Below are 13,958 nucleotides of genomic sequence, written 5' to 3' on the forward strand. Positions count from 1 at the left end.
AGGTGGTTTTGATGAGTTTATAAAAATACGACCTGATGACCATCCACTGTGGAAAAAAGGTGGCGGAGTTCTTATTTATGCCCATGAAATTTTAAAAGCAGCTAGACTTGATGTCCCTTTTTTAACTGAGTACGACGAAAGAATGTGGGTCATTCTAAAACCACGACGTCTCCCCCTTAAATTCATTGGTATTGATCTCTGCGTGCATTATTACTCGCTGGGTCAGACAAGTGAATACCGCCAAGCATTCGTAGAAAAGCTGCAACTCAGTTCAGATTTTGTTTTGGACATATACCCATCATGCTAAATTTTCATGATGGGCGATGCCAATGAATTAAAGCTCCATCACCTGGACGCCGGAATCGGCCTGAAGCAGCTCGTCAATTTTCCCACAACCAAAGGTGGCACCTCCCTTGACCGAATTTCCACAAATATGCACGAATTTTACAACATACCTACGACCGGGGCTCCAATTGGAGGAAGTTACCACTTTTCTCTTGAACTTAACCCCACCTGTTCCATTAAAATCGATTACACTACAACTGTAACTATCAGTCGACCAATCACAAGTGAGGGACTTCTGACTTTTGGCCAATGGTTAAGCTGCGAGAAATGGGAAAAATTCCAAGATGCTAAAAGTAGCAACGAAAAAGCTACTATTTTCCAAGAAGCTTTGCTTCATAATTACAAGGCCTGTTTTCCTGAGAAGTCAACAAAACGTTTCTCGTCAGATCGACCATATATTACACAAGAAGTTAAGAAAATGGTAATGGAAAAGAGATGGCTTTTCCGTCATGGTAATACCCAACAAGCCAACAGGTTGAAAAACAAACTAAGAAAAGTCACTCGAAAACACACGAACAAATATGTAGAACGTAAAGTTAATCATCTGTTCGAGTCCAAACCAAGCCAGTGGTACAACCGAATCAAAAGGATGACAGGCAAGGTCAAAAAAGGAGTCGATTTTGGCATTGATGAAGATGACGTCGTAACAGCCAACTCCCTTAATAAACATCTGGGTAACTTTGTGCAATCCCTCCCGCCTTTGCTGAGCGTGGGAATACCCACCCCTCCTCCTGAGTCTTTTGATTTCCCTTTGATATCAGAGTCCCAGGTGTTTTTCAAATTAAAAAGGCTTAAAAGAACAAGCATTACCCCTGTAGATATTCCCATTGATCTCATCAAAGCATTTCCAGATTATCTTAGTGGCCCCCTAACACTCCTTTTTAATCAGGTGACAAAAACAGGTGAGTATCCATCAATTTGGAAAAATGGGTTCATTACACCAATACCAAAAAAAGATGCGCCCAATGATTTTTCGGGTGTCCGACCGATCACTATGACACCCATTTTTAGCAAAGTGTATGAAAGTTTTGTTGCAGCATGGCTGAAAGACCGTATTCTGGACAAAATTGATCCAAGGCAGTTTGGAAATATGCCAAACACATCTACATCTCATTACTTGGTAAGTATAATTGACAGTATTTTGCAAAAACTCGATGAACCAGATTCTTGGATCAATCTTATTGCAATAGATCTAAGAAAAGCTTTTGATTTAATTTGCCACAAAATTCTTGTAAAAAAACTTCTTGGACTAGGTGTAGATTCATTCCTTGTACGTTTAATTGCTAGTTTTCTTTCTGGTAGATGTCAACGAACAAAATATAAGTCCACCTACTCCGACCCACTGCCCATTTTTTGTGGAGTTCCCCAAGGTACCCTCTTGGGACCACTTTTGTTTCTTGTCATGATAAATGATTTGGCAACAACACTGGACGATCGCTGGAAGTATGTCGACGATCTGTCGCTCATTGAATGTTGTCGGAAAAACCTACCAAGCAGAGCAGGTTCATTAATGAAAGATATATGTCAAGAGGCAAAGGTGGACAAAATGACTGTCAACTTTGATAAATCTGTAATTTTAACATTTTCTTTTTTAAAATCTGCGCCAGTTTTTAATCCACCTATTCCCAGCGCCAGTCACGTGACCGAAATTAAACTGCTCGGCGTTCATATCACTTCAGATCTGAAGTGGAATAAACATGTTGATGGCATGTTAAAAAAAGCTAATTTAGCCATCAGGTCTCTAAAGTTGTTGGCTCGCCATGGAATCCCTGCACCACACCTCCTACGCATCTATTTCTCTTTTATACGTTCCACACTTGAATACTGTTGCCCTGTGTGGCATTTCGGGCTGACTAGGGAACAGTCGGACCGGGTTGAGAGGGTGCAATACCGTGCCCTCCTAGTAATCTCAAAAGCCCCAAAAATACCGTACATATCCCTCCTTAATCAGTTTCAACTTCAAACCCTTCAATCTCGTCGTTTAAAACTAGCCCTATCCTTTGGTAATAAAATTTTGGCCAGCCCTATACACCGAAATATCCTTCCTCCCCAACATCAACCGGCACGGGTAAGGCCACTCAGGGCCGTTGCAGAGCCTGTACCAAAACTTCAACCTGTGACTGTGTCACATGCTCGTTATGAGCTTAGTTTTGTGCCCTCGTTTGTTAAGTTGTTTAATGCTGGATCGACTTTTTAATCCGGATTATTGTTGTTAATTGTATTATTATAATTTTGTGTATATTGTTGACTTATTTTCGTGTGTATGTGACAATTATTATTGTTAATTGTATATATTATTAATTTTGTGAATGTTAATTTTGACTTGTCGACGAATTTTTGTGTGTGTATGACAATAAAAACTAATAATCGGCTCTGTCCGTCGAATTTTTTTTAAATAAAATGAATTTGAATTTGAATTTAGAACCAGCCCTAGAACTGAGCCTTGTGGGACCTTAAACCAAAAAAACAGGATCCATGCAAAATACCCTTCCAGACAAATAAGAATGAAGCCAAGCACTATTTTTCCCTCTTCTCCCATAATAAGATAATTTAAAGATTGCTGAGTCAAGGATTCAGAAGCTATTTGGACATACAAAAACATAGGAGCAGGAGTCAAACCAGAATAAAAAGCAAAAGATTAGCACAAGCATGCTCAGTTGAGTGCTTTGCTCAGAAACCAAACTAAGAATCACAAAAAGAAACAAACCTTTGTGTGTGAGAGAGAGAGAGAGAGAGAGAGAGAGAGAGAGAGAGAGAGAGAGAGAGAGAGAGAGAGAGAGAGAGAGAGAGAGAGATTTATTAAAACAACAAAAACACAAAAAAAGAAAACAAAAGAGAAAAAAATATATAACAGATACAACAGATTTTAATTCACAACTCTGTCCTTAGAGACCTCGACGAGGCCTGCCTGTTTTGGGGCTAATTCTCATTATGATTTTACTTTTAAATATGTGTAGCTTTACTAACAAAAATAAGTAATAATTAACCAATTAAATGCACGCAGAAAAATACTCATTTTCGCTTTGGCCATCTACAAAATATAACTGGAGAGTAATCCTTTTACCCATACATACTAAAACAAAGTCCTTTAACTAGAAACAAACTCAGATAATTCCTTAAAATGTTTAACATCTTCAGGCACATCTAACCAACATTTAGAAACAACATGCCTGAAAGAAAAAGTGGATCACATAGATGGAGTAAAAGGTGATTGAACATTCTGAGCTTGTCTAGTTAAATAATTATGGACCTGGTTTCCTAGCTGAAACATAAAATTTAAGTAAGGTCCTAGATTGCTGTTCATAATCTGATACTTTAGTTTAGCATTATTGTAAAAGAATAGTCAAATACTGGTACAACTCTAACTTTCTCATTGATTTCTCTGACTGAAAGATGGCTGTGGATACGACTTAAAATCTGTATAGCTGAATTCTGCAGCACACAAAGAGCACGAAGGTGGAGAAAAAACGTGTTTGACCAAACAGCACAACAATAAAAACAATACGGATGTACAAGAGAAAAATAAAGCATACAAATAATCTCAAATGGAAATATATTTTGCAACTTCTGCAACATTCCAACATTATGGAAAATATTGACATTAATAACCTCAGTATGTTTTCTAAAAGACAAGGTTTCATCTATATACACTCCTAAGTACTTAACCTCAGCATTCCCGGGAACAATAATCTCACCTAAAGATAAACCCTGAATCCACTGATAGTAACTTTTGGAACAATCATAGACAACAACTGTTGACTTGCCAAGATGAATTAGAAGTCTGTTAGCCTCTAACCAAATATGAATTTGACTTAGGCCTTCTCTCAGTGCCAATATTAGTTTATTCTCAGTCTTTGCTGCAACTTTAAATTGCATGTCATCTGCAAACACAGCTAGAATTTTCCCAACTTAAATTTCATTTTCAATCGCTACACATGGCAGTGCAACATCTAGACCATCAACAGCATTATGATCAAAGATCCTTATGGCACTCCATGTTTCACTTCCCTTAACCATGATGTTTCCCCATTAATGGACACACACTGCATTCTACCAGTGAGAAAAACTGAATGAATCCCAAAGACTTGCTGCAAACACCACTATTGATCAACTTCCAAATAAGTATTCTGTTCTTAACAGTCAAATACTTTAACAATATCCAAGAACAGAGAAGCAACTTTCATATAAATAACTAGTTAATCATTTATTGTTGTTGTAAGAAACAAAAGCGCCTGCTCTGTTGACTTATTTTTGCGAAATCCGAATTGGTTTTCATGGGGAAATTTTCGGGCCTAAACTTGACAGTCTCCTACAGAAATTTTTTTCAATAATCCTAAAAAACACCAAAGGTAATGAAATTGGTCTGTAATTACCAGGGAAGGTCCAATAACCACTTTTAAATAAAGGAGTAATCTTTGCACATTCCAGACATTCCAGAAACACACCTTTCTGAAAGCACAGATTAATCAAAAACATAAAATCAGACTGAATCTAACTAAATGCAAATTTGACAGTATTCAATGTAACAAGATCAATACCAGCAGCAGAATTACTAAATCATGGAAGCGCTTCCTTTAACTCTGTCATGGTCACTGGTTTGAGATATAATGAGACATTGGCCTCTTCAGGTAGATTTCTTTCAAATTCATTTCCCATCCTAATGCTACAATTATTCTCAGTCACTTTTTTGGCAATATTGGTAAAATGATCACATAACGAGTTGGGCTAGTTGAATCTGGGAACCTTTTATTTTTCTTATTTGTCACCTCCTTAATCGCCCTCCATGTTTTTGCATGATTTCTTTCAGCTCTCTTAAACATCTCTTTATCATAGTGTTTTTTAGCTCTTCTCAAAATTTTATTTAAAAGATTATTACACATAGAGTAACATCTTTCTTCAATATAAGTTCCCTTTACAGCCTTCTTATAAAGCATGTGACGTTTCGCTATACATTTAAGGAGAGAGCTACTAATCCATGGTATGACAGGATTAACATATCTACCATTTTTTTCTCCTGAATACATGCTGTATTGAAACAATTTAAAATAAAATCATACCATTTTCCAAACACTTCATTAATGTCAATGTTCTGATTATTTATTGTTAACTTCTTTCCCTCCAAAACATTTTTTATATTTTCCAAGTGTAAAGTCTTTCAGTACCACAGTTATCTTTTTCCATGATTTTTGCTTCCCAAGTTGAAGGCTTCCAGCTAATTCAAGGGACAGAATGACTCCATAATGATCTGACACATCATTAACTAGCACTTTAGGGTCTATCACCTGGTGGTTAGTAAACCAGTTATTAAGCAAAGTCGCCGAATTCCTTGTAATACTAGTAGGTATGTTAATAGCTGCATACAAACCATAGACCATCATCAAGTTACAAAATGTAGTAGATAATTGATTATGCTGAATTTGCATCAAGTCAATGTTGAAGTCCCTGCCAACATAGCATGCATATGAATGCAATCGTTCTTCCAATATTTGCGAAATAAGAGGTAAACGAATCTTGAACATCAAGTTCGCCCCAAGCAACTCCAACTCCCGAATTTGGAAGGATACAAGAAGGCAAAAGCAAAGGATTGAGGACAAAGTTAATCAGTTGCCCACTTTTCAAGTATCCTTTCCACAATTTGAAAATTCCTGAAAATAATAAAGGCATTTAGCCTTTCAAATCGAAGAATTACAAATATTGCTGCAGTTTTTGAACTGCTGAATCAAACAGGAGCTGCACTTGACAATGACTTAGTTGGCTTGCAGGATTTAGAAAGAATATTTTTCTTCTCCAGCTTCTCACAATGCATGTAATTCATTGAAAAAAGCTCTGACCTTGCTACTAAGCATAGGAGAAGCAGAATTGGGGATTATTGGGAAGGGCACTGATAGTAGCTTGCTGATACCTTCCCAGGGTATATTTCATGCCTAGATTCCTTTTTGAAATTTTCATTCACTAAACTCAACTGCTTTCCAATGTAGCAAGAAGCCATTTAACTAGAGCTTTACCATATTATGATACTGTGCTTTTGTTATTATAGTGTTTCCTTTGAAGAGTTTATGTCCAATACTATTACCTAAAAAGGTACAGATATCATATGAACCAACAAAATAAGCAAAGGTTTGCATATAGCCAAGGGCTATGCAACAAAGATTAAGGGGCTGGGATTAAATTTCAATTATGGCGATTACTATTACTGATACAAGTAACAACTCATGGCAGCACCAAGCCATTTGAAGCCAACACAGCTACACATGCTCCTCTTCCATCCCAACAAATTCAAAGCCTCCCTCCCAAGAAGTTCCAATATCCCTTAAATCTTTTATTATGTAGTAAAGTAGCAAGAAGCCATTTAACTGGAGCTTTCCTTTGGAAGAGTTTATGTTCAATACTATTACCAAAAAAGGTACAGAAATCATATGAACCAACAAAATAAGCAAAGGTTTGCATACAGCCTAGGGCTATGCAGCAAAGATTATGGGGCTGGGATTAAATTTCAATTGTAGCAATTACTATTACTAAAACAAGTAACAACTCATGGCAGCACCAAGCCACCTGAGGGCAACACAGCTAAGCATTCTCCTCCTTTGTCCCAACCTATTCAAAGCCTCCCTCTTTACCCCCTCCCAAGAAGTTCCAATGTCCCTTAAATCTTTCATTATGAGATCCTCCCAATTTATTCAGGGAAAACGTGCTTTTTGTTTTGTCCTAGATGGCAGGCCAACGAGGATGATTTTTAGAAATCTGTCATTCTTCATCCCTAGAATGTGTCCCAGCCATCTCAACCTTTCTCTCATTACAGACCAAGAAAGCAGGATTGAAACTTTTTTTATACAGCTTACTATCTGAGATAGGGTCAGCCAGATAGGTGCTCAAAACAGTCCACAGGCAATTTCTCCAGAAAACGTCTAGCAAATCCTCCTTTGTCTTTTGGAGTCCCTGAACTTCATAACCATAGTTGACCACTTCTAATCTGTGTTTGCAGACTTATCTTCCTATTCTTCTGAAACATTTTCAACCACAAAAAAACACCCTTGGCTATTCTACTGTTAACACCTTGACTGCACTCACAATCTTTATTAACATTACTATCTAGGTAAGTGAAGGTGACCATTTGATCTATATTCTTGTTACCCAATATCACCTCTTAATAAACATCAACAACAAGAAGAACAATAGGGAATTTTTTTCACAAGACAGTGGAATTCTATATTTGAATGTATATTTCGACCCTGTATCCAAGAGCCATCCGCATCAAAACATAAATATATAAGAGAAAAGAGACTTACAAGAACATACAACTATTAAAACTAAAAATTTTAAAACAGTCCCAGCATCGTTACTTTAGCTAAGTTCAACCAGGACTGATAAATAAAGTGAGGTGAAATGGCAATTCATTGAAGTGAAAGCAAAATAATTAACAACATGCTTTCACTGTTAATCTTGCTTTTTTGGCAGCTAACCTCAAAGGCCTTTTTGTAACTGGTTTTGTGTTAGTGTCTACTGGTTTTTTAATATATTGTGTAAAACTGTTTGTAATTAAATTTGTGCATAGAGCTTTTAGTAAGTAGTCCCCCAAATCCCTCTTTAAGGAAATATTATTATTTATCTTGATTCTGAATTCCATTGTTTCTCAAACAACCTGTTTTATGCCTAGCTCATTGCTAATAAGGGTGGATTCTTCTTTGTAGCTGGGGTTATCAAAAACATGGCTGCTTAAAGCAGAATCAAAAGAAGCATTAGGGCTATTAGAACTTAAAGCTTTGGTGATATCATCTTTATGCTGTTGTAGGCGTTTCTTTAAATTCAAATATAGAAATTCCACTGTTCAATCCATTCAAATACAGAATTCCACCGTCTTGCAAAAAGAATTCCCTATTGTTCTTCTTGTTGTTGATGTTTCTGGTGGAAAGGCAGTGTGGTCTTCAGTGCTATTTACACATCACCTCTTCATCTTTGCTTATTCCCAGTCTTAATAACTATGTCTTCTCAACATTAATTTTCAAACCTATTCTTACACCTTGAATTGTCAAAACCTCCAAACTCATACATTTTGCTAACATTTTCATCTAGGATGTTAAAATCATCAGCATAATCTAAGTTTACGAGAGTTTTACTTCCTTATTTGATTTATTCAAATAAATCAAATCCTTATTCCCTACCTTAACTGCACTGATGTTTTACTTGTAAATATCACTAATCATTTTAATGTATTTATCTGCTGTACAATACAAGGATAGAACCTTTACTAAAGCTATTCTATCAGATGAATCAAATGCTTGCTCATAATCTAATTCATCAGACTGAGGACTATATGTGTCTGATTAACTATAATCTATAGTTAATGCCTATGTAATTATCAAACTAACTCATATCCCCTTTCTTATAGAAGAGTTGAAGAAAATTTTTCTAAGCTTTGTATTTAGTCATTTATATTAAAATTCACAATCAGCAAATGATTGCAACAATATCAGCACCTGGGGCCTTATTCTTTTTAATTTGGTACTGTCACTAATTCCTTTTCATAAAATAAATGCTCCTTCAGTTATGCAGTGTAACAAACTTTTTCATACTTTTCTATATCTTTTCCTATAACTATATCCTGGTCTAGGACATTCTGAAAATGTTCTGCCCATCTTTTACAGAACTCTTTCCTTATCACTAACTGTGGCCTCATTCTTGTCATTCACTGAGACAAGTCTAGATTGACTATTCTCTCTCAATTTTTTAATGTGCCAGTAATATAATTTACCATTATGCTGTATGGCTACACCTTCTAGATTTTTGGCAATGTTATCCCATAGATTTCATTTCACATCTCCTTAATTCATATTTTAAATCTTTCTCCACTTTCCTTTTATTTTCAAATGATCTATCACTGAAATACTTCTTGTACCAGCCTCTCTTCTTCTCTACTAAACATAAAGCATATACATTAAAATTCCTAGCTGAGTTTTTTAACCCAACTCTCTAAGATACAATCAGCAACTTTAAAAATAGTTTTCTTTTAATTATTCTATCTATCTTCAACACTGTCTAATGTAAGACTTTCTAGTTTAGTATCCATCTTTTCTAGGAAAGCTTTTCTCAAATTCTCATCCTGGATCCTACCCCTGTAACAACTTCCAAGAAGGTAGTTAACATTCCTAAATTTCAGCTTATGACCAGGGGCTTAATTTCCTATGGGGGAAGGCGAAACTACTCCTCCAAGACCCCAGTTTGTCTCACCAGCTGAAATTTAGTTTTATCAAAAATCATATCAAAAATAAAATAAACCTGCATAATTCAAGCATCAACAGAAAGAGATCATACCTTCTTAGTACTTATATAGTACCAAACAGTAGGCTACCTTTATGGTAAAAGTGGCTTATTTTTAGTTTTTACTGTCATTTTCACTTGATTTTGGAAAATTAGGTCAAGCTTCTGCACCCCCTGGATTTTGACAAAATTATGTCATTGCTTATGACTAATCCTAGACATTACTAGATGGTGATCTTTGCTTCTAACATCAGTAACAGCAAACCAAGCAATTATGGCAATAGATTTCATAGCTTACATGGGGACAAGGGATATAGGCCTACTACTTGATTCTATGCTCTTTCTGAATATAATAATCTATTGATTATGAATTAATGCTACCCCCCCCCCTTGATGTTCCTATATATAGCCCAGAGAATACTTAAAAACTAAAAGAAAACAATAAAATTCTTACTTTACAAAGTCTATAATTTTTCTACAGATCAGATTATCATGTTCCTTTCTATTGCTATATACCTTTCAAAATTATTTTAAATAATAATAATTGTTTCAGATTACAGCCTAAATACAGAGATAGGGGCCTAAATTGTAAACTGAGTTGGAAATAGCACTGAGTGGTGTATTTACTTTTCTGCTAGCAAATGAGTGAAAAGTTTGAAAATTTTACTGATTTATCTTAGTTTGTTTAAACAGGATCGTGAAAAAATTTCACCATAAAGAATACAGATAATTATTCAATTTAACCCACAAGATTAAAATCCTAATCTAAAAGTAAACAGTTTACTTAAGATCTTTAAAAGAATCCATCTGACTCAGTCACGTTATGATATTTTGAAAATTAAAGTTACCGCGCAATGAATCACCCTTGTGTTGGCCATAGGCAAGCTAAAGAGCTTCCAAAGAGACAGTTTTAGTGCTCATTTGACACTTTTGCACTTACGGTGAGACTAGCATACACTTGGGTCTCAAAAGATCACTTTTTGAAAAAAGGATACTTTGAATTTTTTAATCAAATGTATTAAGCAAAAAATTATTAATGATGTTCTACTTTTAGCTGGAACTAGAAGATGATCTGTATCGCCCGGCATTCATCACTTCAGCAACAGAAGTGCTCCATGAAAATATGTTTAGCCTGTAAAAATCCCAATTCAAGCTAAGTAAAAAAAAAAAACTCAAACACCAGAATTCTCATTTAGTATTGAAGCACTTTATTAACTACTGACTTGACTTTCTATAAGGGTATTCTCTGAAAATAAGGATTAATACCAGATCAGCTTCTATGACCTCATAAATCATTATTTTTTCGCTTTTGTTACTTGTAACTACTTCAGCCTTGATATTTATAAAATCGAGTAAATGTGAGTGTATTTTCAAAAATCAGCTAAAACATTCAAAACTACACATACAGAAATTTGAGCAGGGTAGTTTCTGAATCTTCAGCATGTGATCAGTTTATAAAAATCCAGGAAATGTAAACAAAAAAGAGAAAGAAAGAAAAACACAAATTTGACTTATTGTTGAAACCCTATTGCCAAAATGCTCTCTGAATAAAAGGCTTAAAAATAAAATCCATTGTTTGGATATTAAATAACTTTAAAACCTATTCGGAGTTTAAAAAAAAAAAAACAATTTTTTTTAACTGAAAGTAAGGAGCGACATTAAAACTTAAAACGAACAGAAATTACTGCGTATATGAAAGGCGCTGTTTTCTCCTTAACACCTCGCTCTTTACGTTAAAGTTTGACTCTTTCTTTCAACTCTACTTTTTAAAACAGTAAAAAAATTTAGCGTAAAGAGCGGGGCGTTGAAGAGGGAACAGCCTCTTTCATATACGGAGTAATTTCTGTTCGTTTAAGTTTTAGTGTCGCTCCTTACTTTCAATTACAAAAATTGTTTGTTTTTATTTAATTTCTCAGCGTTTTTGAATTAATGCGTGTTTTGATTTTGGCTCTCCGCACGTGAATAATTAAAACGAAATTTGCATATTAATTTGTTTGTTTTTTTTGGCTGAATGGCTTTCTCATAGTTTTGATCGGACGATTTTGAGAAAAACAAAAGCAGGGGAGGAGGCCTAGTTACCCTCCAATTCTTTGGCTACTTAACAAGGCAACTAGAACTTTTCATTTTTTACGAACGTTTTCATTAGTAAAAATATACGTAACTTGCAAATTAACTTACGTAACGAACTTCTGTGATCGTATGTTTTATTACGTATATAAGGGGGTTCGCTCCCTCGTTAATACCTCGCTCTTTACACTAAAGCTTAAATTTTGTTCCAATTCCTTAAGAATGACCCCTGAATCACAAAGGCCATAGAATAAATAGTTGAAATTACTAAAAATACTTTAGCGTAAAGAGCGAGGTATTAGGAGGAGGTTAACCCCTCATATGTGTAATAATTTCTGTTCGTTTTAAGTTTTATTGCTGCTCCTTACTTTCAGTTGAAAATTTTTTTCCATATTTATTTTTTCATTGTTTATTTAAATGCCAGAAAAATCCTGCGCTCCCTTCATGGAAATTCTCTTCCCACAAGACAAAGTCCTTCATGGAAAGTTCCCCCACAACCTCTTAAATGAATGAATCTCTCTTAAATGAATAATTCACGAGATTCTTCGAAGCAGTCCACGAGACATTTCCCTAGAACTGAGTTTCGGGGCCTAGCTTGACTTTAATATTGCAAGCTTACTTACTCAATTACTTAAGACGAGACAGAGGCCGTTTAGCCCAACTTGACCTTAAAAAGCTCTTAGATCAGATGCTAATGTTGAGTTCTATGTTTCTTATATGGTCAAATAAATTCTAACCACGGTATTTCCCACATGTGACTAAGATACCGAAAACCATTAAGCGGTTCAATATTTTTTCTCACTACGTTAATCCAGGATTTCGACTTACCCATCTGTTTTTCTTCCATGAAGAATTATACGTGTAGAGGGGACGCGCTGCTAAAGGGAACCAGGCATGTCAGTGCCTCTAGCCACTTAAGACGTCTTTTTTCGTTCAAGAGGAGTAATTCGTTAAATGCTGATCTTTTTTCTTTATTTATTTTTTTCTTCTTTTTCACCAAATCCGTGAAGTCCCGTATCGCCTGATTTCAATTGTGGGTTTTGTCGTATTTGGATGAACTCTCTTTCTTTCTGTCTATTCTTCTTCTTTTTCTCTTTATTTTTGTGAGTAGATGTTTTTGCACTTTAGATACTCAAATGATTAAAATTTTAATATTTGAGAATTTTGTTTCGTGATCCCCCTCTTTTACGGGCCCTGGAATCTTAGTGGGGATTGTGTTATTGAGTTTTTTTTGTAGTTTATTTGGTTGAATTATATCTACCTCATTCAAACAACCCATGGTCATTTCAGATCATGAGTGTCAACTTGACACTCTTCCTCCGTTTTAAGGGGCCACGTCTCGCATTCATATAACAAAATTGAACGCATGCATGCTATGGAGATCCCGAGTTTCGACACGAATTTTATTTCGTCATGATTTGCAGGAGCTAGCTTAAGACGGGCCAAGCTTTACTAATCCTCTCTTCGTTCTCATCAGAAACTCCACATTTACTGTCTACCAGTGACCCTGGATATCTGAACTCTTCTACATGGTCAATAGGCTCTCCACTGAGGCAAGTAGAAGCGTTCTCTTTGTTTGGGAGTTACTTTGCCTTGGAGATAGTTATCGCAAGTCCTGGATCACTAGCTGCAATTGCTGCTCTTTCTATCATATTTTGTAGTTTCTGCACAAACTTATCGTCATACTAAGTGTCTGTGATGCTGTGATCGAAAAGTATTCAACTATATACTTTGTTCAATTGCAAACTTATAAGCTCATACAGGGCTTTTTTTAGGAAAGGCCATTAAAATACTCACTTAAACTCCCTAAAGAGGAGGAGGATTTCCTCTTTACATACATCTGCTAGTCATTTCTTAACTACATAATCTAAGTGAAACCTAAGTAGCAACTTGAATACCCGAGAATTACGTCTTCGAGGGCTTGCGACTCATTTTGACATAAGAGAATGATTTGTCTGAAACAATTACATCCAAGGCTGTTGATTCCGAATTCAAAATACTTTAAGAAAAAAAACTCTTTAATCACATCATCTTTCTATGAGACCTTTCCAGCTGATTCTAAATTTTTGATGACGGCTAGTGACGCCAGCAGGTTATTTGCAGTGTGCAAAAGCTACAATTGGAGCCACAAACGAGTTGAGCTGCATGAAATAAACTAATTGAGAAACATTTATCGTTAACTTTTTAAGATTAGTTAAAATGTACTACTCATGAGCCATGTTTATTATTTAAGTGATGGCCCATGCACGTCCTTTTCTTCTTCTGTGGTCCAACACATCCAAGAGTTAGGG

The 13,958-nt window shown here is 35.6% G+C and overlaps 1 protein-coding gene across 3 annotated transcripts in view; it reads right to left on the reverse strand.

The window, feature by feature from the left end:
• LOC136029524 (tetratricopeptide repeat protein 27-like) overlaps nt 1-10,465 on the reverse strand; it is a 63,279-nt gene extending 52,814 nt beyond the window's left edge. The window contains exon 1 of one of the 3 annotated variants that reach the window (XM_065707977.1): nt 10,385-10,465. In XM_065707977.1, the coding sequence (XP_065564049.1) occupies nt 10,385-10,407 (23 nt within the window). In that variant the 5' untranslated portion in view covers nt 10,408-10,465. Of the gene's footprint in view, nt 1-4,040; nt 4,566-7,184; nt 7,353-10,384 lie in introns of those variants that run through there. The other 2 variants (XM_065707979.1, XM_065707978.1) reach the window with 2 other exon arrangements.
• Between the last annotated feature and the right edge of the window lie 3,493 nt (nt 10,466-13,958).

The sequence above is a fragment of the Artemia franciscana genome, chromosome 7 (genome assembly GCF_032884065.1).
Source record: "Artemia franciscana chromosome 7, ASM3288406v1, whole genome shotgun sequence".
In the NCBI taxonomy this organism is placed as follows: domain Eukaryota; kingdom Metazoa; phylum Arthropoda; class Branchiopoda; order Anostraca; family Artemiidae; genus Artemia; species Artemia franciscana.